The sequence below is a fragment of the Apus apus genome, chromosome 1, assembly GCF_020740795.1.
Source record: "Apus apus isolate bApuApu2 chromosome 1, bApuApu2.pri.cur, whole genome shotgun sequence".
In the NCBI taxonomy this organism is placed as follows: Eukaryota; Metazoa; Chordata; class Aves; order Apodiformes; family Apodidae; genus Apus; species Apus apus.
The window spans coordinates 133,054,387-133,080,225 of NC_067282.1; the positions used below are offsets into that span (position 1 = coordinate 133,054,387).

General features: G+C 43.5%; 1 protein-coding gene across 1 annotated transcript; it reads left to right on the plus strand.

The window, feature by feature from the left end:
• The first annotated feature begins 1,314 nt into the window (after positions 1–1,314).
• MANSC1 (MANSC domain containing 1) lies at positions 1,315–10,173 on the plus strand. The gene is made up of 3 exons (XM_051635762.1): positions 1,315–1,837; positions 2,708–2,848; positions 8,942–10,173. Exons 1-3 carry the CDS (start codon positions 1,618–1,620, stop codon positions 9,937–9,939), a joined length of 1,359 nt encoding a protein of 452 aa, XP_051491722.1. The 5' UTR covers positions 1,315–1,617; the 3' UTR covers positions 9,940–10,173.
• The last annotated feature ends 15,666 nt before the right edge of the window (positions 10,174–25,839 follow it).

Genomic DNA, 25,839 nt, shown 5'->3' on the forward strand with positions numbered 1-25,839 from the left:
TCATTCACTGTGTTAATAAGTGATACCTTAAATGTTCACATTTCCTTAAAGCTTTTTCTTTTAATAGTTAAAATTATTATTTTAATAGTTACAATAATTTTAACAGTTTATCATAAGGAAGAAACCTGGCTACCCAAAGTATTCCTTTACATTTCCCAAACTGAGAAATAAATATTTTCCTAGATAAGAGAAGCTGAAAATAAATTTAAAAAACCAAACCCATAAATAATAAATAATAATAAAAAAAGCCCCAAGAATGTGAAAAATCACAACAAAACATTAGGAATTGCCCCGAATCAGCCATTTGATGTGAAATGAGAAGGGGCTCAGTGTCTTACAACACTTAGGTCCAAATAAAAGCCAACACCCAGCTGTATTAACAAAGGAGGTGTGAAGAACAAGTCAGCCTCCAGTCCCTTGGCATGAGCCCACGGTGTCAAGCAGAGCACAGGGCAGACAGCAGGGCATTGTGAGAAGCAGGATGTAACCCTGCTGCTGCTGCTGCTCTGCTGCACCTTACCCCTTCCAGGGAAGGATCTCAGGGAAGCAAGAAATCTTACCTCAATTTAATCTTCTTTCTTTAAAGTAGACAGCAAGTGTCTGCCAGAGACGCAATCAGACTCCCTGTTTTTGTTATTCTACTCTAGCCAACACAGTATGTAAAATAACCTCCCCTTTGGTATCCCTTCACCCCCAACACCTCCCCCCCAAAAAAAAAATACAAAAAACAACCACAAAAAACTACAAAAAAGTATTTTATTTACAGACAACTGTATTCTTTTAAGTATGATGAAGGACGAGAGACCTGAAAAAAAGAAGGCATGTATTTTTTTAGCCCTTCCTCATGCTCTCCTTATGCTCTAGGCCACTCTTACTCCTAAACACTGCCCCCAAAAATAATAAGGAAAACTTAAAAAGAGGAAATGAACAATTCCCAAGTAAAAACATGAGCCGAGCAAGCGCGTGCGTGCAGGCTGCCGAGGGAACACCGGCTGAGGTGCCGGCGTGTGCTCCCAGCAGACAGGCTCGTCCCTGCACCTCCCACTCAGCAAACACTCTGCGCTGGGCTGGGATTTGGGCAGGACTATTTGGGTAGCAAAGAGACGCGTATCCAAGCATGCACCGGTTCATTCAGACCGGGACACGCCCATGAATTGCTTCCCTTACAGCCTCCCCAGAGCGGATCTCGGCTGCCGAGGAGGCAGGCCAGGCTGCCAAGCAAACCCCCCCCTCAGCCTGACCAGCATCGCCCCGACCTCCCCCGGCTCCTCCTCCCGCGGCTGCTCCTCCTCCCGGACGTGCCGGCGGGCCGGGGCTCCCGCAGTTCCCCTGCGCTGCTTCCTTTCCCCGGCAGCGGAGCAGAGCCCAGCCCGGCCCGGTCCGGTCCGGCCCCGCCTCCCCTGCCCTTCCCCGCGCACCGGGGGGACAGCCCGAAAGTGACCCCCAGAAACGCGTCCTCGCCCCGGCAGCAGAGGCGGCACCTCGGCGGCGGCTTCCCCGGCTACCAGCGCTTCGGCAAACTCGCCTCGAAATCCGGTTCGTGGCCGAGGACGGACGGTCCGGTACGTCGGTGGGAAGGGGTGGCCCGAGGGCGGCGAAGACCCCAGCCGAGGGGCCATGTCTCCCTTCAGCAGCCGGTGGCCGGTCTGCTTGCTGGTGGTCGGCTGCCTGATGGCCGGGTCATCCCTGAGTCAGGAGTGCTCCGCAGAGAAAATGGAAAATGCCATCGTCGATATCAACTTGTCCCTGCCCGAAGGCGTCAGGGGCGCAGAGCCGGTGTACACCTCGACCCCAGAGGCTTGTGTTCGTGCCTGCTGCTCGGAGGAAAAGCTCTCAGGTAACCCCCTCCTCTTCCTTCAGTCTTTTCCTGCGCACAAACTCTTGGGAAACAACTTGTGAAGTTTGGGCTCGCGTGGTCCTCGAGCAAGAAGGGACAAGGCTGTTCTCCGTTTTCAGCGAGGAAACGTTAATTTATCGTTTTATTCACGCCGTGACTGGTAACAGCTTGCGGTTGCTGGCCTGTTTTGCCAAGGGCGATGTTTGATCTTAACACAAGGCCCCCGAACGTTCAGGGAAATAGTTGCCGCAAAGAAACGGGGGTAGTTTTAAGCACTGAAACATCTCAGACCCCCAAACTCCAAGATGCATAAGCTGTATTTCATAGATGTGCTAGAAATTAACTTCACATTCTGTGCTTTGTTTAAGTTTAGCCAAAAATGAGAGTGTTAACCCTTCTCTGAGACAGCTGGTTTGCATCAAGCTCTTGAAGCAGTAGGAGGTGGTGCAGCAAGTAGAAATTACAATGTTAAAGGTGACCCCTCCGAGCAGCAACAACCCACGTGGTCCCTGGGTTGTAGAGGGGAAAAGTGAGTAAATCCTCATGAGTATAACAAGGAGACTTTCAATTTTACCAGGATTTGTAAGCAAGAGATTATTATATTGTGTGGTGCAGGTGAGGGGAGGATGGGAGATTAGATTCATTACTTTCCCAAGCTCCTATGTGCAGGAAGAAGAATGTGTGACCTTTCATGTATTGGCCCTGGGCCATTCTTTTGCAGCCCTGGGTTGTTTTTCCTGTAGGAATGTTATATGTTAGTAGTTTTCCTCTTATTCACACAAGGAAATATTGATTTAATGGACCAGAGCGTGTTATCAAGATGGTATAAAAGTTCTTTTTGCTGAATTATGTATGTCTCATGTTTTGCAGGAGACAAGAAGTGTAACTTGATGATTTTTAATGCTCAAAGGACAAGTACGCATCCCAACTGCTACCTGTTTTACTGTCCTAGCACAGAGGCTTGTCCCATGAAGTCTGCAATAGGGTATGTGAGCTACAAGATAACTAGAGGTAAGTAATAGTAAAAGCTGCCAATCCCCACATTAGATGACCTGTGACTTTTCAGTAGTGACCAGAAAATGCTTGTGGGTTACATTTTTAATAAAATTTGTAAAGCCAAGCACTGTAATTTTAAAATGCTGCTTTTTTGCTTTGTGAGAAATAGGCAGGTGTGTGGTGAGCTCTTGTGTGGGCCCAGCTTCCCAGTAGGAATAACATAATGACCCTTACGAAATGTCTTTACATTAGGTTCAGAACTCCTCGCCATTTTCCCTTGCTTAAAACAAAAAGAAGCCGTTTCCATCTTGATATATTCAAGAAGGAAAATTTCCTGTACATAATGCTGAAGAGTATTGCTTAAAGCAATAGAAATGTGATGGCCTTGTAGCCATCTGCGTATTCAAAGGAGCCGTGCTACACTGATGGATACCATATCCACACAAGCAGAGACACTGAGCAAATGTTGGGCCAGCCTTGGAGCACCACTGTGATGTTACTGAGTAATTGGTAATAGTAATAATTGTTTTCTACTTTTAGTTAGAGAACCTGAAGTGCAGATGCAGACAGTCTAAGTTTGAAGCCTTATGGCATGTGGGCTGCACACTCAGAAATGTCTCGTTATCTGTCATGTGCTGTGTGATTTTTATTAGCAAGTCTTACTTGTTCACTGACATTAACTCGCACCAGACCTGTCTGAACGACTTGGATAAGAAACTGATAATTAGACTGTCCTACTGCCAAGAGTTCATCAGGTGGCTTCAGTTTGTCTGCTTGACCAGAAATTTTGGATTTCTGCAGACTGAACTTGTGCTGAAAAAGAGAACTTTTCCTAGAGGAGCTATGCAAGGAGTGACAGCAGGATATGTAGAAAGATTAGTCACGTGGTGTAACCAAATATATTTGTGCAAGCACAATCACACAGGAATTGGGCAAAAGCAATGTGCAATGAATTAATTGCATGCCTGTAAAAGTTATCATTAGAACTATTATTTTATCCAGCTCTTTCTCCCTTAGAAGAATACAGGGGTTTCAAACAAAGAAGAAATGTAATTGTGCTTGTGCTTTCACCCTGTTTGTAGTGTAATGCTCAGTTAACAACCTGATTACATATACAATCTATTTTTCATTTTACATGTTTCAGCTTCTGTGAACATGGAATTGTGGAAAGAGTATGCTAGTTTATTTACCTTATGTTCCTAATAAGTTTTCAAAGAGAGCTCCTGGGAAGTGCTGGTACTGACAAACATTTCAAGCTCTGTTTTTACACATGAGAATCTGCATGTGTACTGATTACACTGAAAACCAAACTAAAAGGGGGCAAGATACTCTTTTGGTACTAAACCAACTTAAAATACGATGCTGTGTTAGTAATGAGATGTAGTTTTTTCCTTTTAAACTATTCTTGTGGCTTGGTAACCAATGGAAACAATGTATGGCTCGGAAAGTAAAACATTTCCTGGTCCCTGTTGCAAAATGCAATTGCTGAAAAAAATAAGTTCTGATTTCTGTTCTTCATGTACTGCTTTGGTGTTTGCTTTTTCCACCACGCTAAGATATTGATGGGTTCTAGCAAAGTATGCTCACGAGGTTGTTAGTTTGTTTTTAAGAGTAACAACACTGAAGTTTGGTTTCTAATGCAGTTTATTAGATTTGAGGTATCAGCAGGACCACCTTGGGTTTTTTTTAATCTTTTTTTAGAGGTTGACTTGTGTAGTGCCCTTGCTCTTTCTTACCAACAAGCATATCTGTCCTAGTATCCCAGTCGTACATTGCACATACCAGTTTTTGGGCAATTGCATTTGGGAGTTTGTGGGCTAAAGTGGAGACAAGGAATACTGTCTAGTCAATGTTTGATGCTGAAAATGTGAAGTACAGTTAGTTAGTGCAGGCAGTTAATAATTCTGAGCACTGCAGTGATACTTCACTCCTGTATGGGACTTGTCACGTAGCCTGTTTGTGCTCCCTGCACCCACCCCTTGAACATGGCACACAAGCTCCTTGTTTTTCTTGCTGTTCCCCAGGCAAGAGAACTGAAGATGACATAGCATGCTGCAAGCACTGTCTGGCCGTCACACTACATCCACTGTTTGTTTAAACACGCAGGAGGGAAGAGTCCATGGGAGTGCATTAGGAGCAGAGGAAAGAATGAGCTGGGGACTGACTCCATGGTGGTAACAGGCCATTTCCTCACTGGTGTAGAAATGTGTCCAGAGCTGCAGAAGTAGCTGAGAGTCTGAGCATTTTTGACCATACAGTTCCTGATTCTCTAATAACTGAACATTTCATTATTTAAAGCCACTTTCTAAAAACAGAGTATGGTTTGGCTTTTCTCTAAGTTGGACATTGTGGTTGGAGTCCCTTACCTCTAGGATCTTACTTTGCTTACAAGATAGTACCTCACTGGGAGGTTAGGATAAAAATTGGTGTCTATGATTCGAGTGAAGTATTTGCTCTACTCTTGGTAAAGCATTGCCAGTTTTTTTGTTGTTTTGGGGGTATATAATAGTATAATATAGTATATTAATATATAACATTATATAATAATAATATATAATTATATATTGGATATTATAGTATATTCACATAGAATCATAGAATCATCATCAAGGTTGGAGAAGGCCTTCAAGATCATCAAGTCCAAGTGTCCACCCTACAACCCCTAAACCATCTCTCAAAACACCACATCTACCTGTTTTTTGAACGCCTGCAGGGACAGTGCCTCTACCACCTCCCTTGGCAGCCAGTTCCAATGCCTCACCACTCTTTCTGTGAATACATTTTTCCTAATACCCAATCTGAACCTCCCCTGGTGCACCTTGACCCCATTTCCTCTTGTCCTGTCACTAGTCACTGGGGAGAAGAGGCCAACACCTGCCTCACCACAACCTCCTCTCAGGTAGTTGTAGAAAGCAATGAGGTCTCCCCTCAGCCTCCTCTTCTCCAGGCTGAACGGCCGCAGCTCCCTCAGCCTCTCCTCTTAAGACCTCTTCTCCAGACCCCTCATTAGCCCAGTTGCCCTTCTCTGCACCCTCTCCAGCACCTCTGTGTCCTTCCTATGCTGTGGTGCCCAAACCTGCACACAGTGCTCGAGGTGCAGCTTCACCAAGGCCGAGTAGAGGGGCAGGATCACCTCCCTGGTCCTGCTGGTCACACTATTCCTGATGCAGGCCAGGATGGTGTTGGCCTTCTTGGCCACCTGGGCACACTGCTGGCTCATGTTCAGCTGGCTGTCAGTCAGCACCCCCAGGTCCCTCTCTGCTGGGCAGCTCTCCAGCCACTCCTCCCCAAGCCTGTGGTGCTGCTGGGGGTTGTGGTGGCCCAAGTGCAGGACCCAACATTTGGCTTTATTGAAACTCATGATATTTGCCTTGGCCCATCAGTCAAGCCTGTCTAGATCCTTCTGCAGAGCCTCCCTGCCCTGAAGCAGTCCCACCCAACTTAGTGTCATCTGCAAACTTACTGAGGGTGCACTCTGTCCTCTCATCTGGATCATCAATAAAGATGTTAAACAGGAGCAGCCCCAGCTGGCCACCAACTGGATTTAACAATTTTAACTTAACAACCTTAATTTAACAACTCTTTGCACCTGTCTGTCCAACCAGTTTTTTATCCAGCAAAGCATGTGCACATCCAAGCCATGAGCAGCCAGCTTCTCTAGGAGAATGCTGTGAGAAACCTTGTCAAAGACCTTGCTAAAGTCAAAGTAGACAGCATCCACAGCCCTTCCCTCATCCAATAAGTGTGTCACCCTGTCATAGAAGGATATCAGGTTAGTCAAACAGGACTTGCCCTTCATGAACCTCTGTTGACTGGGCCTGATAACCTGGTTGTTCTGTATGTACCAGATCATGGTGCTCAGGATGATCTGCTCCATCAGCTTCCCTGGTAATATAGTATAATAAAACTGACATAAATCCATCCCTCTAGATAAGAGTTCCCATTTGGGAAAAAAAGTGACAATGAAAATGTAATGGAATTTTTACTATTTATTTCAATTCAGTGCAGTTAAAAAACCTCTTTGTTTCTAAGAAAAAAAAAAAAAGAGAGATGAGTGAGAGTCAGAACTACGTGGGAAGATGTTCCCTTTTAAATGTTCTGTGGGGAAATTGAATTATAATCATTTCTGTATTTGTATATATACATACACATGCATGTATTATGTATATGTATATATATAAAATCTGAATTATAACAGCCAGTCTTCACAGAATCTTAGGGGCTGGAAGGGACCTCAAAGGATCATCCAGTCCAACCCCCCTGCCAGAGCAGGGTCACCCAGAGCACATCACATAGGAACGTGTCCAGGTGGGTTTTGAATGTCTCCAGTGAAGGAGACTCCACAACCTCTCTGGGCAGCCTGTTCCAGTGCTCTGTCACTCTCACAGTAAACAAGTTCTTCCTGATATTCACGTGGAACCTCCTGTGCTCCAGTTTGCAGCCACTGCCCCTTGTCCTATCACTGGACATCACTGAAAAAAGCCTAACTCCATCTTCCTGACACTCACCCTTTACATATTTTAAACACTGATGAGGTCACCCCTCAGTTTCCTCTTCTCCAAGCTAAAGAGACCCAGCTCCCTCAGCCTTTCCTCATCAGGGAGATGTTCCACTCCCTTAATCATCTCTGTGGCTCTGTGCTGGACTCTTTCAAGCAGTTCCCTGTCCTTCTTGAACTGAGGGGCCCAGAACTGGACACAATATTCCAGATGTGGCCTCACCAAGACAGAATAGAGGGGGAGGAGAACCTCCCTTGACCTACTAACCACACCCTTTCTAATGCACCCCAGGATGCCATTGGCCTTCTTGGCTACAAGGGCACATTGCTGGCTCATGGCCATCCTCCTGTCCACCAGGACCCCCAGGTCCCTTTCTCCTACACTGCTCTCCAGCAGGTCCGCCCCCAACCTGTACTGGTGCATGGGCTTGTTCTGCCCCAGATGCAAGACTCTACACTTGCCCATGTTGAATTTCATCAAGTTTCTGCCTGCCCAACTCTCCAGCCTGTCTAGGTGTCTCTGAATGGCAGCACAGCCTTCTGGTGTGTCAGCCACTCCTCCCAGTTCAGTGTCATCAGCAAACTTGCTGAGGGCACACTCTGTTCCCTCATCCAGGTTGTTGATGAAAATATTGAACAGTACTGGTCCCAGTACCGACCCCTGAGGGACTCCACTAGTCACAGGCCTCCAACTAGATTCTGTCCCATTGGCCAAAACTCTCTGACTGAGAGTTTCTCACAAGCTCCCAAGAGCTTTTGCTCACCCAAAGTCTCTCTATAATACCTATGCAAAATGGAGTAGCTATTTGGATTATTGATTGCATGGAATTTCTGTCACATAACAGTGGTGCCCTGCTTCCAAATCCTATTAAATAACACTCACCCACCTGATTTGCAAGCAATACATATCAATTTATGGAGAAATTGTCAAGTGCAGGCTGCTTCTTGTGAAGGCCTTCACTGCAAATACCTTCGAAAATCTTGGAGCAGTGTCTGTCTTCTAGCCTGGCAGTAGGAGCTCAGATCTTTCCTTCAAATCAGTAGGTATATAAAATTAGCTATAAAATGGGCATATTTTTGCCACTCTGTATCATAAGACAATTTTTGTATATGAATGGAATTGTATCAGTCACAGGGTGCTTGAATATTACAAGAAAAGGGAATATATATTCATCTTGGCTAGGTGGAATAGTGTACACCTGACAAATCAAAGTGAGGTTGATGCTATCTACTTCCTAAGTGACAAAGGCTGAGAATGGTTTAAAGACAATGGGCCTACTTACTCTGCATTGTGCTGCTAAATAAAATGCTTGAATGCATGCGACATGAGCATAAAATCATTGGATTGGGATGCTCTCTCTGCACAGGTGAATTCTGTAAGAAGCAGCAGTCAGGGGTTGGTGTGCCCAAGCTTAAAAGTGACAGGTCTTATGACACAATTCAAAAGTCACTCACCATATCTTAAAGAAAGGAAAATCTTGATACCTCAGTTTCATTAGTTACTGCTTTCTTGAGCTTCCTTAGATCTCTGTTACTCGAAAATACAAATTGTTAAGGTAGTAGTAAATATTTTAAATTATTAAATACTGATACTTCTTTTCTGCTTCCAGAAACCCCTGCCACGGAGGATACATCCTTCAAAAATGAGGTCTTTTCTTCAAATGGGTATTCTTTGTCTTCGGATGCTGGAGCCTTTATTTCTTCCAGTCACACAAGCCCTCACAGTCCTACCACTGCATTGCAACAACTTGTCTTTCATCAGGCATCTGAACTCCCAAACTCTGTGACCAAGCATTTAGATAACAGTGACTTTCACACAGCTTTTCCTGGTTCTCAAAGGACAAAACATCCTGAGAGCTTAGACCCCACCTCAGGGCAGAAAGTAATCAACTTGCCATCAAATAAGTCTGCCGCTGTTCAAATTGGAAACCCCTCTACTTCATTCCCAACCACTCAGTCTAGTGTTTCTGAACTCAGCAGTACTACTCTTACTCCTCTCACTGCAAGTACCTCCCAACTGGAGTCTCATACAACCTCACTGCCTATTGGTGGTACTAAACCTACTGCTCTCACCATCACCACAGCTGCCTTTTTGCCAACTGGAAGCACTAAAGCAAAACCTGATGTCCCTGACACCACCTTTGCTGTTACACGTGTTCCCCTTTCCAGTCCCACAACTTCTGCTTCTACTACAACAACCAAGTGGGTGACCACAAATTTCACATCTGCTACCACCCCATCAGGGCTAAGAACTCCAACCATTCCTCATGAGCCAACAGTTGTCTCTCCCAATGATACCAGCCAGGTTACCCTCCTCTCTTCTTCAGGTCCCACTTTGTCTACTAGCAATTCTCCCACAGCTTCCCAAAGCAACCCTGAGGGTTATGACCTATCTGATTCAGAAAGCTACCTGCCAGAGGGTATTCTGAGAGAGAAAGGTGTCAATCAGCTGGGAGAAAAAAGCAGCCTGATAGCAGCTTTGCTTTTTGAGGTGATATTCTTATTACTAGTTATTGCACTAACAGGGAAGAAAATACACGAATCTCTTCAGAAGAGACCTTACACCAGGCTGGATTACTTGATTAATGGAATGTATGCTGATGTATGATGGAGAGAGGGAATAAGATTGTGAGAAGCATGTCTCATCCTTGAGAGGACAACTCTGAAATGGAAGGGTAGATATTCAAATCTCAGGTGAGGATGAATTCCCTTTTTTGGCCACTAATGGGAAAGCAGCAGATGGCTTTGGGGAAAATAACTGCTTTTTCTACACTGAACTGTAATGTCTGTCATTTTGGATTTATTACTAAATCTGGAAAATAAACACTGAAATCCAACTTAAGCTAAGACGGTCTTATATTTAAGGAGAAAAAGCATTTGAGAAGCTTAAACTGTACGGTGACAAGATTAGTGGAATAGAAGCACACCTAATAAATTGAGTACCTGTGCAGTATGTGAGTGTTTTCAATGCTTTTTGCACCTAAATGCCCTAGTGCTGCACAACTGTCTGGCAATCCTATTTACTCTATCTGCAGCCTTAAAGGAGTACTTAGTATAGCTTTGCATCCAAATGTTTTTAGGTACAAACAGCAAAAATGGTGGTATAATATAGTTGGCTTAATTTTCTTTAGCTACATAGAGTTTATAGAGATATATATATATGTATCTTTAATGGTTTTTCTGCACACATCACAAACTATCCTTAAAACCACATGTTGCAAATCTGAGGCTTCCTTTTCCAAAGAGCTAGCCACTCTGTAGTACATTTTGTTTTTTGCAACATGTATCACAGAGAAAGAGTTTTTATCATATCAAAGTAAAGCTAGCTGCAATCAAGCACTTTCGTGACAAAGGGCATGATCAAGTGACTTGCCATATGCATGAGAGAGGACCTGTTCTAATATACACCTAAATGCCTAACAGTTAAGACTCAACACCTGATTGCAGAGCAGGCAGAAACTTCTGAGAGGGCTTAGCAAAGACAACAGATGTATTACTGGCAGAAAACACATGGAAAGGTGTGGTCTCCATTTTCTGAACATCTAAAGGGAGGTTAAAAAGTTTTAACAGAAAATGGTGGCTATGTTGTAGGAGGGTGCCAACCTCAGGGGAGCTTCCTGCAGTCAGCAGGAGCAGATGAACAAGGTTGCATTTATCTTCATACTTTGGGCATTGTCCTACTTCCCTTACCAGGCTGGTGGTCCTTGAAAGAGCTGCTTGCAATAGTGCCGGATTTGCTGCCCCTCCTGACTGCACAGAGCTCTTACTGGCTCTCAGAGAACATTTTCTTTGTTTCTAGGGTTATCTTCACATGGCTGGTACTAAGCATAGCTGCTCCATGTGTTTCCCCACCTCTGCAGCAAGAGGCGAGTGAGAGTACATGTGAGCATCTACACAACTTCCAGTTCATATTCACATTGTCCTTCACATACACCCAGTCTAAACCTGATCATAGAATGAAAGACTAGATTTCAAAGTATTCTTGTGACAGGCAGAATAATCAACAACAAACATCAAGACAGAGAGGGAAGGGCAGACTGAGAGAGTTGGGGCTGTTCAGCCTGGAAAAGAGAAGGCTCCAGGGGGACCTTATAGCAGCCTTCCAGTACCAGAAGGGGCTACAGGAAAGCTGGGGAGGGGCTTTTCACCAGAGAAGACAGTGATACAACAAGGGGTTTTAATCTGACAGAGGGGAGATTTAGGTTAGATATTAGGAAGAAATTCTTCACTGTAAGGGTGGTGAGGAACTGAAATGGGCTGTCCAGGGAGGTTGTTGATGCCCCGTCCCTGGAGGTTTTTAAGGCCAGGTTGGACGAGGTTTTGTGCAACCTGGTCTAGTGGTAGGGCTCACTGCTCATGGCAAGGGGGTTGGAACTGGATGATCTTTAAGGTCCCTTCCAACCTTAATGATTCTATGATTCTATGATTCTAAGGGTGCTTCATTAATACAAGGAAATAATTCTATTACAGAGTATGAAATGTGACTCATGTCCAAGAGGTTCTTACATCTGTCAGGCTTAGTGTGGTGGCGAGCAGGCGTGATCAAAAAATGGCCTCAAGGCAAGTTTTCTGAGAGCTCTAACAATAACTATATGCAGAAAATTATCTGAAAATTCCATTATTCAAAGATCAAAGAAAAGTCAATGTTCCTTATGTCAAGAAGTTGAATTCTACTTTATGGGGGCTGGAAATTGCTTTATAGACACAAAACCAGCTGGTCTTTAGTCTGAATACTTAAATGAAAAACATTCTGGATAGCCTCTTAAAAGTGATCAAAATTACAAAAGAAAGCTATCTCAAGTTCATCAGCTTGTCTGTTGACTGCACTTTGTTTAACCTCAGGTTTTTTTTGTCTGCATTTTATTTAATAGCTATTTTCAAAGGTTTTTGGTCAAGGAACGTGACAAGGGGAGCAGCATTTCTGGGAAATGAGTTAATAAAATGATAAGTACTAGGCTCAGTTGTTGGCTGTAAAAATGCAGGCACAGATCTCAGGTTGACTGCAATTTCCTCTCAAAAAGAACTACCACTGATGCCATCATGGCAGCTCATTGCAGGAGAGGTGCTGAGAACAACCCCTGAATCCTCACTGTGCATTTCTGCTGTAATAACTAATTTGTTGGAGGGAGAGACGGTTGCTGTTAATTGATACAGTATAATACAGCAGAGTTACATTCAAGAGAAGGCAGGCAGACATGTCTCAGAGACCTTCAGAGCACTGGGCACATGTTTGGCTAGTATCACTAGAAACACTCTTCTCCCCTGAACAGCAATGTCTGTCAAGCACGGTGAATGGCAGCAGTAAAACAGAGAGGTGAACAGGTAGCATGACTAATTTGGTGAGGCTGCTGAGTAGAGTGGCCTTCCACAATTTTTGAGTGAAACAAACAACTTTAAATGTTCTTGCATTAAAAATTCTTTTGCATGCTTGAGCAAAGAAAAATAGGTTCTAGGCCGGTGTACCGAAACCCTTTTTTTTTTTTTTTTTCCTTTTCTTTCCCCCTCTATCCATTTGTCTTCTTGGATTAAGAGCAAACAGAGGATTGTCAGGTGACCACTCTGTATCTTTCAGGACCGGCTTTACAAGCTGTGTTTGAACACTAGAGGGCAACAACAGTTTATTAAATGGATTTGACACGTTTTGTGGCTGCCAATTTAAAAATATTTGAAATAGCTTAGTTTTTTTAACTATCCAATCAATGGCTACTTCATTGCAAAAAAAGTTCAATAGAAAAGCTGCTTTGTTTGTTAGAAGATTATGGGTGAACGATTATATATACACACTTGAAAAACTTCTCCGCATATCATATTGTGGTAGTGAACAGCTGTAGAAGGCAACAAAACTAAGCATAACTGTTTAAATAATATTAAATCAGATTTAATTATTATCCATGTATTGACACTGCCAATTAAAAAAGCAGGAAAGAGACATTTCCTATCATTCTTTAAACTCTGCTGCTTAATTATGTACATTTTTTGGAGCTTATTTATTTGTCTGAATAATTCTCTTGTATCAGAAAACAGAAAAGAGTGAGACAGTTTTACAAACTAAAAAATACATCCAGTTTTTAATGCTTTTGAACACTGTTTATCTAAAATTTCTGTGCACTCTGATTTTTTCATTGTCATCTCCTATGGTCTTAATGGTGCACCACATCCATGTCACTGGATCCTCAGCCATCACAGTATGATGACAACCTGTGCATTTGGGGTGGCTCTTTCTGAAGGTAACCAGTTACATTATGGTTCAAGGCCAAAAGCTGATTGTCCTTAATCACCTGGAGAGTTTAACAAATGCTGCAGCTGCTTATTTTCATGTTGTAGCTTTATAGTGCTGAGTAAACATAAGGTGTGTAAATATAGACTGTTGTGAATAGAACTGTTTTGTGATATTGCACAGTAAGGCAAATCACCTAAATTTTATAACCACTGCAAACAATAAAAAATAAATACATTGTAGTTCTACTTGAGATGGATGAGAAGAGTACCTAGCCCCTACCTCAAAGGGCTGCAAACTCAGTATGGCATGTTCTTTTCAAACAGTGCTTCAGTTTATTGTAACTCCTGTAGGAGTAGGAAATGCTTATGCTCGGATTCTTTCAAGCTAAATTACTAACCAACCAACAGAAACAAAAACAAACAAACAAACGAAAAAGGATTACATGAGAAGACAGTTTAAAAATTGAATCTTCTTTTTCTTCCTCCTACAAAACTATCTTAGAGGATTTGAATCTGATGACACCATTAGAGACAGCTTTGATCCCACCATCCCACACCCCCAAACAGAGTTTAAAGTGCCGTTATTGCAGCCAACAGATTCTACCCAGTACACCTTCATACAGAGGAGCTATACTTTGTACTCTACCACACTCCTGAAATTGGCCTAGACTGCTGGGCCCTTTCCTATGTGTTACTCATTCTCTCCTACAGGTAATATAATTCTCTACCTCCCTGTTCATAGACATTTATGGGATAGCTGCATCCCTTCATCATTCAAAAGCCTTGCACATCCAGCAAGGTACATGCTATTCCCAGATGCTTTACCAGCCTCTTGATGGATAGGTCTCTTGAAGGACAGGGATATATTGAAAAATTTTCTTCATCTGCAGGAAGCCTGCACTCACTCTTCATCTCACAGTCTAAATTTGCTTTTATTCTCCTATGTCTTAATACTTCTTGAGGATATCAATGTGCAAAGCACGAAACTGCCGCTCTTTGTGTTTGTTAGATACATTAAACAATGAATAAATGTACTTCTAAATTTCAGTACAACTACACTGGGATCACTGTTTTCTGCATATTGTGTCACTTAATGAAAAAAAACAATATGAGGGCTGTGCATTAACTTCTGTTTTGTTACTTCTCTCCCTCCAACCTGTGAAATGTTATTGTCCTAATGGCAAAGGAGTTTAGATATGCCAGGTCCAGGGTGTTCTGTTCCCTCTTCTTTTTGGTTTGCTTTATTTTTTAATGGAAAATGGAAAATTTTATCATACTGACAGCACCCAGGAATCATCAATCTGTGCACTCTGTATTTTCTCAATAGAAATTTAACAAGTAGTTAACATTCAGAACAACTTCAAGATCTTGTACATTAGGCTGGCTAAACCATAGGCATGTTTTGAAACATTTGCTGATTTGAGGAGTCACTCTGAAGACCACAAAGGTGTTTCTTCAGAATGCTAGGATAGTAGGATGGCTATATAATCCTATATATGGCTATAATAGTTATAAATGCTTTGGTACGTGCCACATCAGAGAAGCAGCTGAATTCTGGCTGAATATTCAAAAGCCACTGGTAGCAACACCAGGTTTTCTCTGTGCCTCCACTGAAAGAAGGGTGCAATCAGCAGTGCTTAGACTTTGACACTATGACTGTTGCAACTCCCCTCAACAATACCTATACTGAAAATTTGTACAAAGTTCAAACATTTATTGTTACGTTAGGAAGGTGATAGAAAAACCCTCACTATGACACAGATTCCCTATAGGCTTGTCTGCTATTTAGTTTCTGAGTAAGTTTTTCTGTTTGCTTTTGTGAAAGAACCTTTCTCTCCTAGCCCTAAATCCAAGCTACACTGACACTACTGAAATCCTGTCTAGCCCCAGTAAGTTACAAAACAGATAACCCCTTTAGCAACCCTCATTTATGTCAGTGGGAGGTCCTCCAGCACATAGTTTATGGCTATAAGTCAAGTCCTCCCACTTAGTGGCATATAACTTTCCAAAACAATTGTCTTATAGGGTGACAGGACTTCTCAGCCCAGAGGTAAAATTTCTGAAAGAATCTGAATACCATTTTCCCAGCTGCTTCTGATTATTTAACTATGACAATGTTGACCTTGTTTTGTTTCAGGCCATGAGATAAGGAGTTAAAATGTTTTTCCACCATGTGGTAACTCAGGCAGTACTTCTGGAAAGACTCCAGATTTGGCACATGCTGTATGTTGCCTTTATGGGTCTCTCCATTATAGAAAGGGCAGAAAATAATGTTTGTGAGGTATAGTTTTAAACAAAGTGAGAACAGCTCATGCTAAGCTGCTCCATACTAAACTTTAACAAGACACACATGTAGCTTTCCTACACCAACAAATACATGAAGCAAGGGTATACCCCATTCAAGTAAATGTTGTAAAGGATGTAAAGGATGGTGGAGTTTGAAAAGTGAGGTCTATCCATGTGCTACACCTAGCGGAAGAAGTGTAAACTTGCCCAGAAATATGTTGGAGACTCCATCTCAAGGGTGAGTTTGAGGGTAGTTCAAGTGCCACAATGTTTTTGCAGTCACCGAAAATGGGTATCCTTGCTGACAGCAGACATCTCCAATGGCTGCCCATCAACTGGTAACAAAAGTGATTGCCAGGACCTCAGTCTGCATGCACCAGCAACAGCAAGAAGAGCAATCGATGAAGTGCATACTTCCTTATATATCTGGAGCATCTCCTGACTTCATAAACCATCAAGTGTTTGGAACATAGAAGAAGGTTATCCTGGGCAGCAATCCAGATGGAGTTAAAGTGGGCAGATGCAGCAGCTGGGGTAAGTGACCTTGCACAACACCAAGCCATGGTGTATCAGCTGGCAAGTGAGATGCTGGTTCTTGTACCTGTTCTGCTCTGTCCTGACACCTATGTTCTAGCTGAGACTGTACAAGGAAAGTAAGTTTGAAAAGTGAATTTAAAAGATGAGTCTTGATTTCGGGGTGAAGTTTATAACTTTGTAACTGACCCTCGTTATTTTTTTTTCCTTTACTTACTTTTCAACTGGCTGAATGTTGATTAAGTCCTAATTAGAAATCATCTTGGTTGCAGGGCTTTTAATGGACCTGGTAAAACAAGGAAAGGCTTTGAATATTTTTCATTTGGCTTTTGACCTAAAAGTTAACAAATCTTGGTTTATTCTTTCACTCAGCTCAACTCATTTTTATTTTACCCTCTTATCATCCATTGCATCAACTCAGGATCTACCCTTTATTTTCTTTTTCTGCACAGTTGTTCCATTGTCTGTCCAACATTGTTTGAGAGTTGAGGTTTTGCACAGAGAAATAAAAAGGGAATTTGCTCTTGTATTTGTTAGGATGTGTTTTACTTTAGCTTTCAGATCTTCCTGTTTCAAAACTGAACTGAATTTTAATGTTCTAAACTGTCTTTTAAAAATGTATCTATGTAGCAAAGTAATAATTGGGTAATCCATATGTAAAGGACCCAGGGCTGCATAATATTGAGTGTTTTTTGCTCATGAAGACATCTTCCTGAATCTATTGAAATAAAGAAGAGTATCTCAGGAAAAAAAAGTATTTTGTTTGTCTCAAAGAGCCATGACAAGTGTTCCACCTACACCACAGACACAAGTCCCAAACATTTCATGTCCGTGTAAGTATAAACAATAGCACATGTTTAATTGAAAGAATAATAAAAAGAACTGGTAGATGCATAGCTGAATACTCTCAACTTCTTGTGCAGAAGCCAGGAGAGCTGCTGGGGCACTCAATGAGACCAAGAGCTACAGCTCTTCTGCTTGTACACTTTGATTGCTCAGTAACGTAAACCAAATAAATATAGTGACAGCAAGTCCAGGTTGCCCAAACCTTGTTGTTTTGTAAAAGCTCTATGCACAGAATGTTCTTGTTGTTTAATTGGAGAGATATAGGTTTCATGGATGGACTGTTCAATGGATAAGAAAATAGCTGGATGGCCACATCCAAAGAGTGGTAGTTAGCGGTTCAATATCCAGATGGAGATCAATAACAAGTGATGTCCCTCAAGGGGTTGTACTTAGACCAATACCATTCAATATCTTTATTAATGAAATAGACAGTGGGTCTGAGTGCACCTTCAGTAAGGTTCTGGATGACACTAAGTTGACTGGTGCAGCTGATATGCTTTAGCAAAGGGATGCCATCCAGAGGCACCTTAACAGGCTTGAGGAATGTGCCTATGTGAACCTCATGAAGATCAAGAAAGTCAAAAGCAAGGTTCTGCACCCAGGTTGGGGCAACCCCCAGTATCAATACAGACTGAGGGATGAATGGATTGAGAGCAGCCCTGTTGAGAAGGACTTGGGGATACTGGTAGATGTAAAATTAGATATGAGCCTGTGCAATGTGTGCTTGCAACCCAGAAAGCCAATTTTACCCTGGGCTGCATAAAAAGAAGAGTGGCCAGCAGGTCAAGGGTGATGCTTCCGCAGTTCTATTCTGATGAGACCCCACCTGGAGTGCTGTGTTCAGTTCTGGAGTCTTGGACCTGTTAGACATAGAACTGTTAGAGTGGTTCCAGAGGAGGGGCGTGAAAAGGATCAGAAGGCTGGAACACCTCTCCTGTGAGGAAAGGCTGAGAGTGTTGGGGTTGTTCAGACTGGAGAAGAGAAAGCTTTGGGGAGACCTTTTTGAAGCCTTTCAATACTTAGAGGGGGCTTATAAGAAAGATGGAGACTTTTTATCAGGGCCTGTAGTGGCAGAAGAAAGGGCAATGGCTTTAAACTAGAAGAGGGGAGGTTTAGAGTGAACATAAGGAAGACATTTTTATAATGCAGGTGGTGAAACACTGGAACAGATTATCCAGAGAAGCTGTGGATGCCCCATCTTTGAGAGTACTTGAGGCGAGGTTGGATGGAGCTTTGAGCAACCTGGTCTAGTGAAAGATGTCCCTACCCACAACAAGGGGGTTGGACTAGGTGTGCTTTAAAGGCCCCTTTCCAATCCAAACAATTCTGTGATTCTAGAGTTCTGTGATTCTATGTTTCTATGACTCCAACTGAGGGGTAGTACACAAAGTGGGAGCACCAACTAAAAAATTGGTCTATACAAAGCTCTGCAAACATTTTTTCTCCTATCTTTAAGTGGTTTGGGTCTTTGGCTTTCATTTTGTTTTGTTTTGTTTTACACAGGGGACACCTTTTGATTTACTGAGTTCAATATTAACTGCCACAGTGTACCATAGGAAGCTAATGTTTCTTCTAGTTGAAGTGCCAGGATTCCTAAAGCACAAATGAAGGGCTCTAAATCATAATTTCTTTGAACACTTAGAGCGTTACTTATCTTAAAAAAAAAAAAAAAAAGTATCTTGGGAAAATAGCATTTTAAATGTATTGTTCAAAGAAAAGATTTCTTAATGTGCCAAGATTAAATGGGGATTTTGTTCTGTGTAAGCTCTTTTCAGATCATTCTAAAGGTATTAGATTTTTCACAATTGTAGGAAGGAAAAAAATTAGTAGAAGTTGCATTAACTGCAAAGCTCTGACACTGAAAAAGGCGTTGCAAGGAGCTTTATGAGTCAGGGCTATTCAGACACAATTCCCCATCATTTATTCAAAAGATCCATGTGACCAAATACTGTCTTTGTGGTTTAACTGGGGAGGAGGGGGAAGAAGGAAGGATGAGGAATGGATTGGATAGCCTCGCTCTAATAACTTTTTCTCTTGAGAGGGGAAAACAGAATCTAATTATTCCAAAGTGGAATATGAATATCCTTCAATAATATATTTATAGCAGTCACAACTGTTTTAACAAAAATATTTGAGGAGTAGGTCTGCCTTTCTCTGTGTTTTCCTTTGTGACTTACCTGTATTTAGTTGCCAGCTGTACTGGAAGTCTTTATTGAAGTCCACACTGTGAGGAAATTATTCAGAGGACTAATGGAGATGGAAAAGCAGCAAATGAGACTTCAACCATATATAATTGCCCCTTCCATCCATCTCATCACATGAAGAATAGGTTACAGGCCATAAACCACAGAAACCTTTATATACAGAGCCAGTGCAAGCTTAAGGACCCACATTCATTCCTGCTCTAACAGGCAATGAAATCAATGGGAGACACTTTAGCTAATGGCCAGGGTGAATCTGTGTGAAGCTTTTTGCTGTTCTGTGCCTGTATTTCAAGGATCTTTTGTGGAGGCATGGGTGGTAGTGCTGCTGCCAGCTGATAACGGGGCTGGGGGAAGAATTTGGCAAGCTGTTTCCACCTCAGCCATTCCCTCCAAGTCCTGCAGCTCTGATGCAAAGATCACTATAATTCTAATAAACCAGAAATTCCCCAACTAAATTACTGGCAAGGCCTTTTAAAAAAAGAATATACTGTAGAATCACCCACTGTCAATTTTTTTGGGATTTCATTAGGTGAGAATTGAATAAGGACTAGTTAAACCCATTATTTCCATTGTGATTAGTTGATTTAAAGATTTAAAAACAAACCCAAAAGTAACACCAAAAAACAAAAGGGAAGGATTTTGTCCTTGAATTTTACTTATTCAAGAGTGGTATGCTCTAGGGTATCAGAATAATTTTTATGATTCTGAAATAAACTGGGGACTTACACCTGTCCTGCACACTGCCTTTCTAGGCCTTGCAACATGCTTCCCAGTGAAACACAAAACTTACTGGGATAGAGGATGGGTAATGGTTCTGAACTGTTGAAGGCATGGATTTTCCTCTGAGAAATCCAGGGTAATGATAATTTGATGAAATTGTTACCAAGAATATGCCTCCATCCTTATGTTAAAATTGCTACCTATCAAGCAATTAGGAGGGTAAAAAATATTTTGTTTTTTCTTGAAATAATAAATTGTTCCAATATCTAGTATTTGTGTGACATTACCTTACAAATCTCTTAAAAGAAGAGGGCTTCATAAAACATTGCACACATTAAACCTAAAGATTAACAATTAGAGGGCCCTCTTTTCTCCTCTGAGGGACTCATCTTGCTTTTCTAGCCTATTTTGAGAACCTACCTCACAATTAATAAAAACAACACCCCTGAAGAGGTATCATGGTTGATGATCCATGACCATATTCCATAGTACAGCTCTTCAGCCCAAAATGGCTATTTCAAGCTGCAAAGGAGCTCTTTCCTACACACAGATGGTATGTCACACCACTACAGAGAGATCGAAAATCATTGCAGAAAAGATTGCTAATTACTGACACAGTGATCATTACCTTTCTTGATCATAAGCATACATTCTAGTCACTAATCCTTGTGACTAGAAGAGTGCAAGCAAATCTACAATGCTTTACCAGTAACGAATTTTTAAACTTCAAAGGCTGCAGCGCAAAGCAGAATTGGTAAATATTATGGATGCATATTGCAAAATGCTGAACTCCATAAAAGAGGGTTGAAAAGGAAATATTTTTAAATTGTTGTTGCTTAAAAGGCATGCACGTTATGGTTAATACAGCCCAGATGCTGACTAGTTTTGAAAATTTGAGCAAACTAAAACAAAATAGATTTTTGGTGTCTGTCACCCTGAAATGCGAGCTGTTTTAAAAGGATGTTTTTGTTGTATTGACCTAGAATTAAAGTATTTTACAAATTTTAGAACTGTAACTTTCTCAAATGACATTTTGCTTTGAAATGTAGCCGCAGCTAAATATTCACAAGGAAAGACTTGGACTTGCCCTGTAGTCTGGTGGGCAGTGCCAAATTAAAATCAGAATCCTGCATGGTTCACACTGAAAACACAACAGCTGAAGAAGTGTATCCTCAGGCAATCCATGATTTCAGCTCCCTGGGAGATGGAAGAGGAGCAAAGAGGCAGCAGATAGACAGCCTGACCTTGGCTGCAACATCAGCAGGAGTCCCAACACTCCTCCAAAGGCATAAAGAAAATGCCCAAGCCTTTCAGGTCATCTACTTCGTATTTCCCCTTGGGGATATTGCTGGATCCCTGTTGGACTAGCTCACCTGCATTGGCTGCTGAACTCCAGCACCTTCTCCTCTGTGAAGTTTTTGTTGGAAGAGGTTTTTTTAGCCAACAAAGAAACACAGTTCTCATCCTGCATACCAGGCAACCTCTTCTGGTAGGGGAGATGGGAAAGAAAGAATAGGTATTATATTTAACAAGGGGAAAAATAAGGTAGTACTGAAATGCAAGGAGAAGCATCAACTATTTATGTGACCAAAAAGGGATTTGATGGGATATTTAAAAAAAAAAAATCCACAGAAGTAGTGGCAGCACTATTTTTTGCTATGTTTTGACAGACTGTGGACCCTGCAGACAGTAACTGCAAAGACAAATGAGGTCTCATTGCCTTGAGAAAATTTCTCAAATGGAGACATAACTATAAGTGCAAGGAAATATGCTCGTCAGCTGCTTATGTCCTGGTGAGATGGGGCAGTTCATATGGTATGGGAGTAAAAGTGAGGGTAAAAGTATGTCTGCTTGTTAGTGAACTTCAGGAAGGACTAGAGGGTGTTGTACTCTATAAGTTGAAGGAGGAACACCATGGTAAACCCATCACACTCTTGGAACAGGCTAAACGTCACGGGCACATATATTAGAGCTGGTCTTATTTTAGGGAGGAGTTGGACAAAGCATTTTTTTGTAAAAATGCCAACTGTGTGACTAAGGCAAAGTGGCAAGGTGATGATGTTGCAAGTCAGGAAGTCCTGTTTTATCTGTGAAATGGTTGAAATAGGCATCATTGGTGAAGTCATCACTACGTCAAGTCCCATTTCCTAAGCTACGGCACTGCAGACTTTCCCGCTGGGGGCAAGAGAGGACTTGAGCTAGAGTTTCAATATGAAACCTTGGCCCTTTTGAAGTTGGTGAGAGTTTTGCCATTGACTTCAGTGGGACCAGGATTTCACCACGCCATGCCCATTAATTCTTGTTGAGACATTCAGCAAGAGAGCTAATTATGATAGTGGTTTCTGTGATGTGGGCAGCCACAAATTCATTTGCTGAGCAGCCATCTTCTGCTAACAGCTTTTGCTCATTAGGGACTTTGGTCCTGTTCCTACAAAAAGATCCCACTGACTCCACTGGCACTCAAGGCACAGTTCAAATACAGAGTGATTCTGACAGTCACTGCTGGTTTCTGGAGCTCCAGCAGCCATCCCTTGCTGTCCTGTGTGCTGACACAACAGCTTGTGGGGTTGGGCCACCAAGCAAATCAAGGCACTTACCCAAGTATAAAAAAAACCCTTTAAAAGATCTTGTATCACAGAGCCACCATCTAAGTCTGGAGACAAGGGTAAAGCTGTGCAGGTTTCTTAGCGGTTGGAGTTTCAGACTGGATCTGAGCTGGCCAAATGCAGTTTATTTTTCTAAGGTTAATGAAAATAACTGCAACCAACAAGGGGTGCTTCTTACTCAAATAAAAGAGACATTCCCTTTCCCCTCCTGTTTACTTCAACTTTAAGCTCAGATAAAGGAACATAATAATCAGGCCATTCTGTGTGTGGTAATCTTGCCATCTATTTTATTTCATAAAAACCTCTGACATGGAGTTAATTCTACATGTATGAATGAGAAGTAAAGCTGAGAAACAGTTATAACATAGGCTTGGTCTTGAATCCTAATCATTGATGGGGAAACGGGTTCAAAAAATGTTACCTGGGCTGAAATACACTGGCTGTGGGGGAAAGGGGCTAGGCTGAGGGAGGTGAAGCCAATAATCATTAAGCGGCTCAGAGGAAATCCTAGCAGGAAAGGAAAGGGCTTGAATTATGCACCAGTGTGAGGGGTGTCAGCATATATTGTTCGAAAGCTAAAAAGAAAACCTGTCAGTCCAGACAGCAGGGAAGACATCTTTAAGAGTAAGAGCAACCAGGCAGGGGATCAGGTGCCCCAGGGAGATAGTCAAAACAACAGAGTGTTTCCAGCAGAACAGGCAAGATGCAAGAGGGATGTACAGAAATGTGTTCTGTGATGCAGGGTTTTGGGCTGGAGGTTTTCCTCAGCTGTGCACTGTGCGATTAAGATACAAAGAATTCATTACAGATCTGCCATACTCCATTAGAGGTTAATCAGACAGTGCAGCATTACAAGTGAAAATAAACCCACAAATGTCTTTTTTTCCCTTTTTTTTCTCTGATTCCAATTAAACTGGGAAAATAAATCTAACAGTCTGCTCCTTCTGCTGGCTCCTGCAAAATCTAGCGGTGACAAAGGTTAGATGTGGGTTCTCTACTGTCCAGGTAATTTTTTGCATGGGAAGCCCTTCCCTTGCACTATCCACGTGGATCTTGCTGGAGTTTGCTAATCCTCCCAGCTGACAGTGCAGTAACAGAGGAGGCTATTCCATCTGTCCGAGAGTCCAGGACAACATTTTGTAACACAGACCTGTTCTTGGACAGGTATTGCTGTTGAGTTGCGTTGTTTATATTTTCCAAATTTTTTTTTTTTTTGCAACCTTGAAGGCTGGAAATACACTTCTTTTTGTCAAAAGCTTCGGGTTTGTTTTTTGTTTGTTTGTTTTTCCCTAGTAAAAGCTGAGAGTCTGTTATCATATGACTCCAAGGAGCCTGATGTTAGTAGCTAGTCTGCAATGCCTGGGCCTTTAATCTGGCCCAGATGTTATCTCCTACTGTAATCAGAAGAAAAGCTATGAAAATACATGTTCAACAGATATGAAATTAAAAGTTAAATGCTTCCATAAGTTTCTAATAATCCTGAAAATAATACAGGCCTCTGAATGTAAGGAATTTTGCTGTAAGTTGTTCTGCCTCATATCATTATCCTACTAACCAGCTGTCACACTCCACGAGGGAGAGCATGATGTAGACATTTAGACTTGATGCTCTTCGTAGAGATCCTGAAGTAGATTTTCTAATCTAGAGGAAATGCAAAAAAGCTGCATTTTGTACTGTTTATTGGGAACAAACAAAGTAGGTAAGGTGGGAAGCTTTTTTTAAGCGAGGTTATTTACAAAATCCTAACTTTTCAGCTTCTTCAGAAAGAAAAGGGTGTGTTTGCACAGGTGTGAAAGGAGAGGAGTTAGTGTTACGTTTAAACACAGCGCACTGGCCGCCCATTTTAATTTTGTACTTGTTTACTTATTATTTGTCACCACTGCTCCAGTCAGGACAAACCCTGCTTCCTACATGCAGCTTAGGAAGGGAGACAAAAAGCCAACCCGCCCCCAGCAGTGCTGGGAAGCGAATCCCGCACCACCACAGCGCCAAGCAGCGAGCTCGCCCGGTACGGAACTCCTGCTAGCTCTGCTGCGGGAACGCTCAGGATGACTGCTCTTAAGCCCCCGCGCTGAGAGCATGGCTTGTCCCTTGATGTCACCGTATTGCTCACATCCGCGCCAGCCCCCCGACACTCAGCGTTACTCAATATAGGCCCGTTCCCCCCCACCCCCCCCACACACACAACCCCCCGTTTTGTTTCTGATTCAACCGGCGGGGCAAGGCCCAGCCACGGACACCTTGGGGAAGGGAGGCGGTGCCGCCGAAACCTGCGCCTCGGAGGAGCCAGCCAGCCTACCCCTCCCGGAGCGCGGGGACGGAACGCCCGCAGGAGAGGGGAGGAAGCGGCCCCGGGCCCGGCCCCGCGGCGCCCGGCCCGGCCCGGCCCGGCCCTCCCTTCACCTGGCGGGGGAGCGGCCGCGCCTCCCGCTGCCGCCGTCCTGCCCGCCGCCTGCAAGTAGTCCCGGCCCGCCCCGCCCCGCCGCGCTCCCTCCGCCGCTCCCATCCCAGGCGGCGGAGGGGGGCGAGAGACGATAAGTAGTCCCGCTGGAATGCGACAACAGCGGCCGCCCCTCCCCACCCTGACCGCGGGCGGGCACCTCGGGGGGCGGGGTGGGGGGGTTCCCGCTACCGCCACCTCTCCCCCGACCCCGCTGGGGTGCGGACCTTGCCGGGCTTTTGTCACCCGCTGCTGCGCGGGGTTGTGGGGGCTGCCGGTGCGTGAGCGGCTGCGCGCGCCCGCCCCTCCGCCCGCTCCTTCCCTCCCTCCCTCGGTGACGGGAGCGGTGCCGGGAGGGGCGGGCGCTGCTCCGGGAGCCGTCCGGGCGCGGCGCGGAGAGGCGGGGGCGCGGCTGGGCCGGGGGAGAAGGAGGAGGAGGAGGAGGAGGAGGAGGAGGAGGGCTGTATCCCTGCGCCTGTGCGCGCCCGGCGGGGGAGCGGCCGCGCGGGTTGCGGTGAGGCGGCGGCCGGCATGGAGGGCAGCGCCCGCTCCCGCGGCGGCGCGGCGGGGCAAGCTGCTTGCTGAGAGACCGGCGAAAGGGAAGGGGGTTTGGGGGGGGGGGGGGGAAGAGCGGGGGGGAGAGAAGAGAAAAA

Excerpts from the sequence above, each read along its gene's own strand:
- MANSC1 (XM_051635762.1), top strand. The coding sequence starts at position 1,618 with ATGTCTCCCTTCAGCAGCCGGTGGCCGGTCTGCTTGCTGGTGGTCGGC. Across the intron at positions 1,838-2,707 it reads CTCGGAGGAAAAGCTCTCAG|GAGACAAGAAGTGTAACTTG; the intron begins GTAACCCCCTCC and ends CATGTTTTGCAG. Across the intron at positions 2,849-8,941 it reads GAGCTACAAGATAACTAGAG|AAACCCCTGCCACGGAGGAT; the intron begins GTAAGTAATAGT and ends TTCTGCTTCCAG.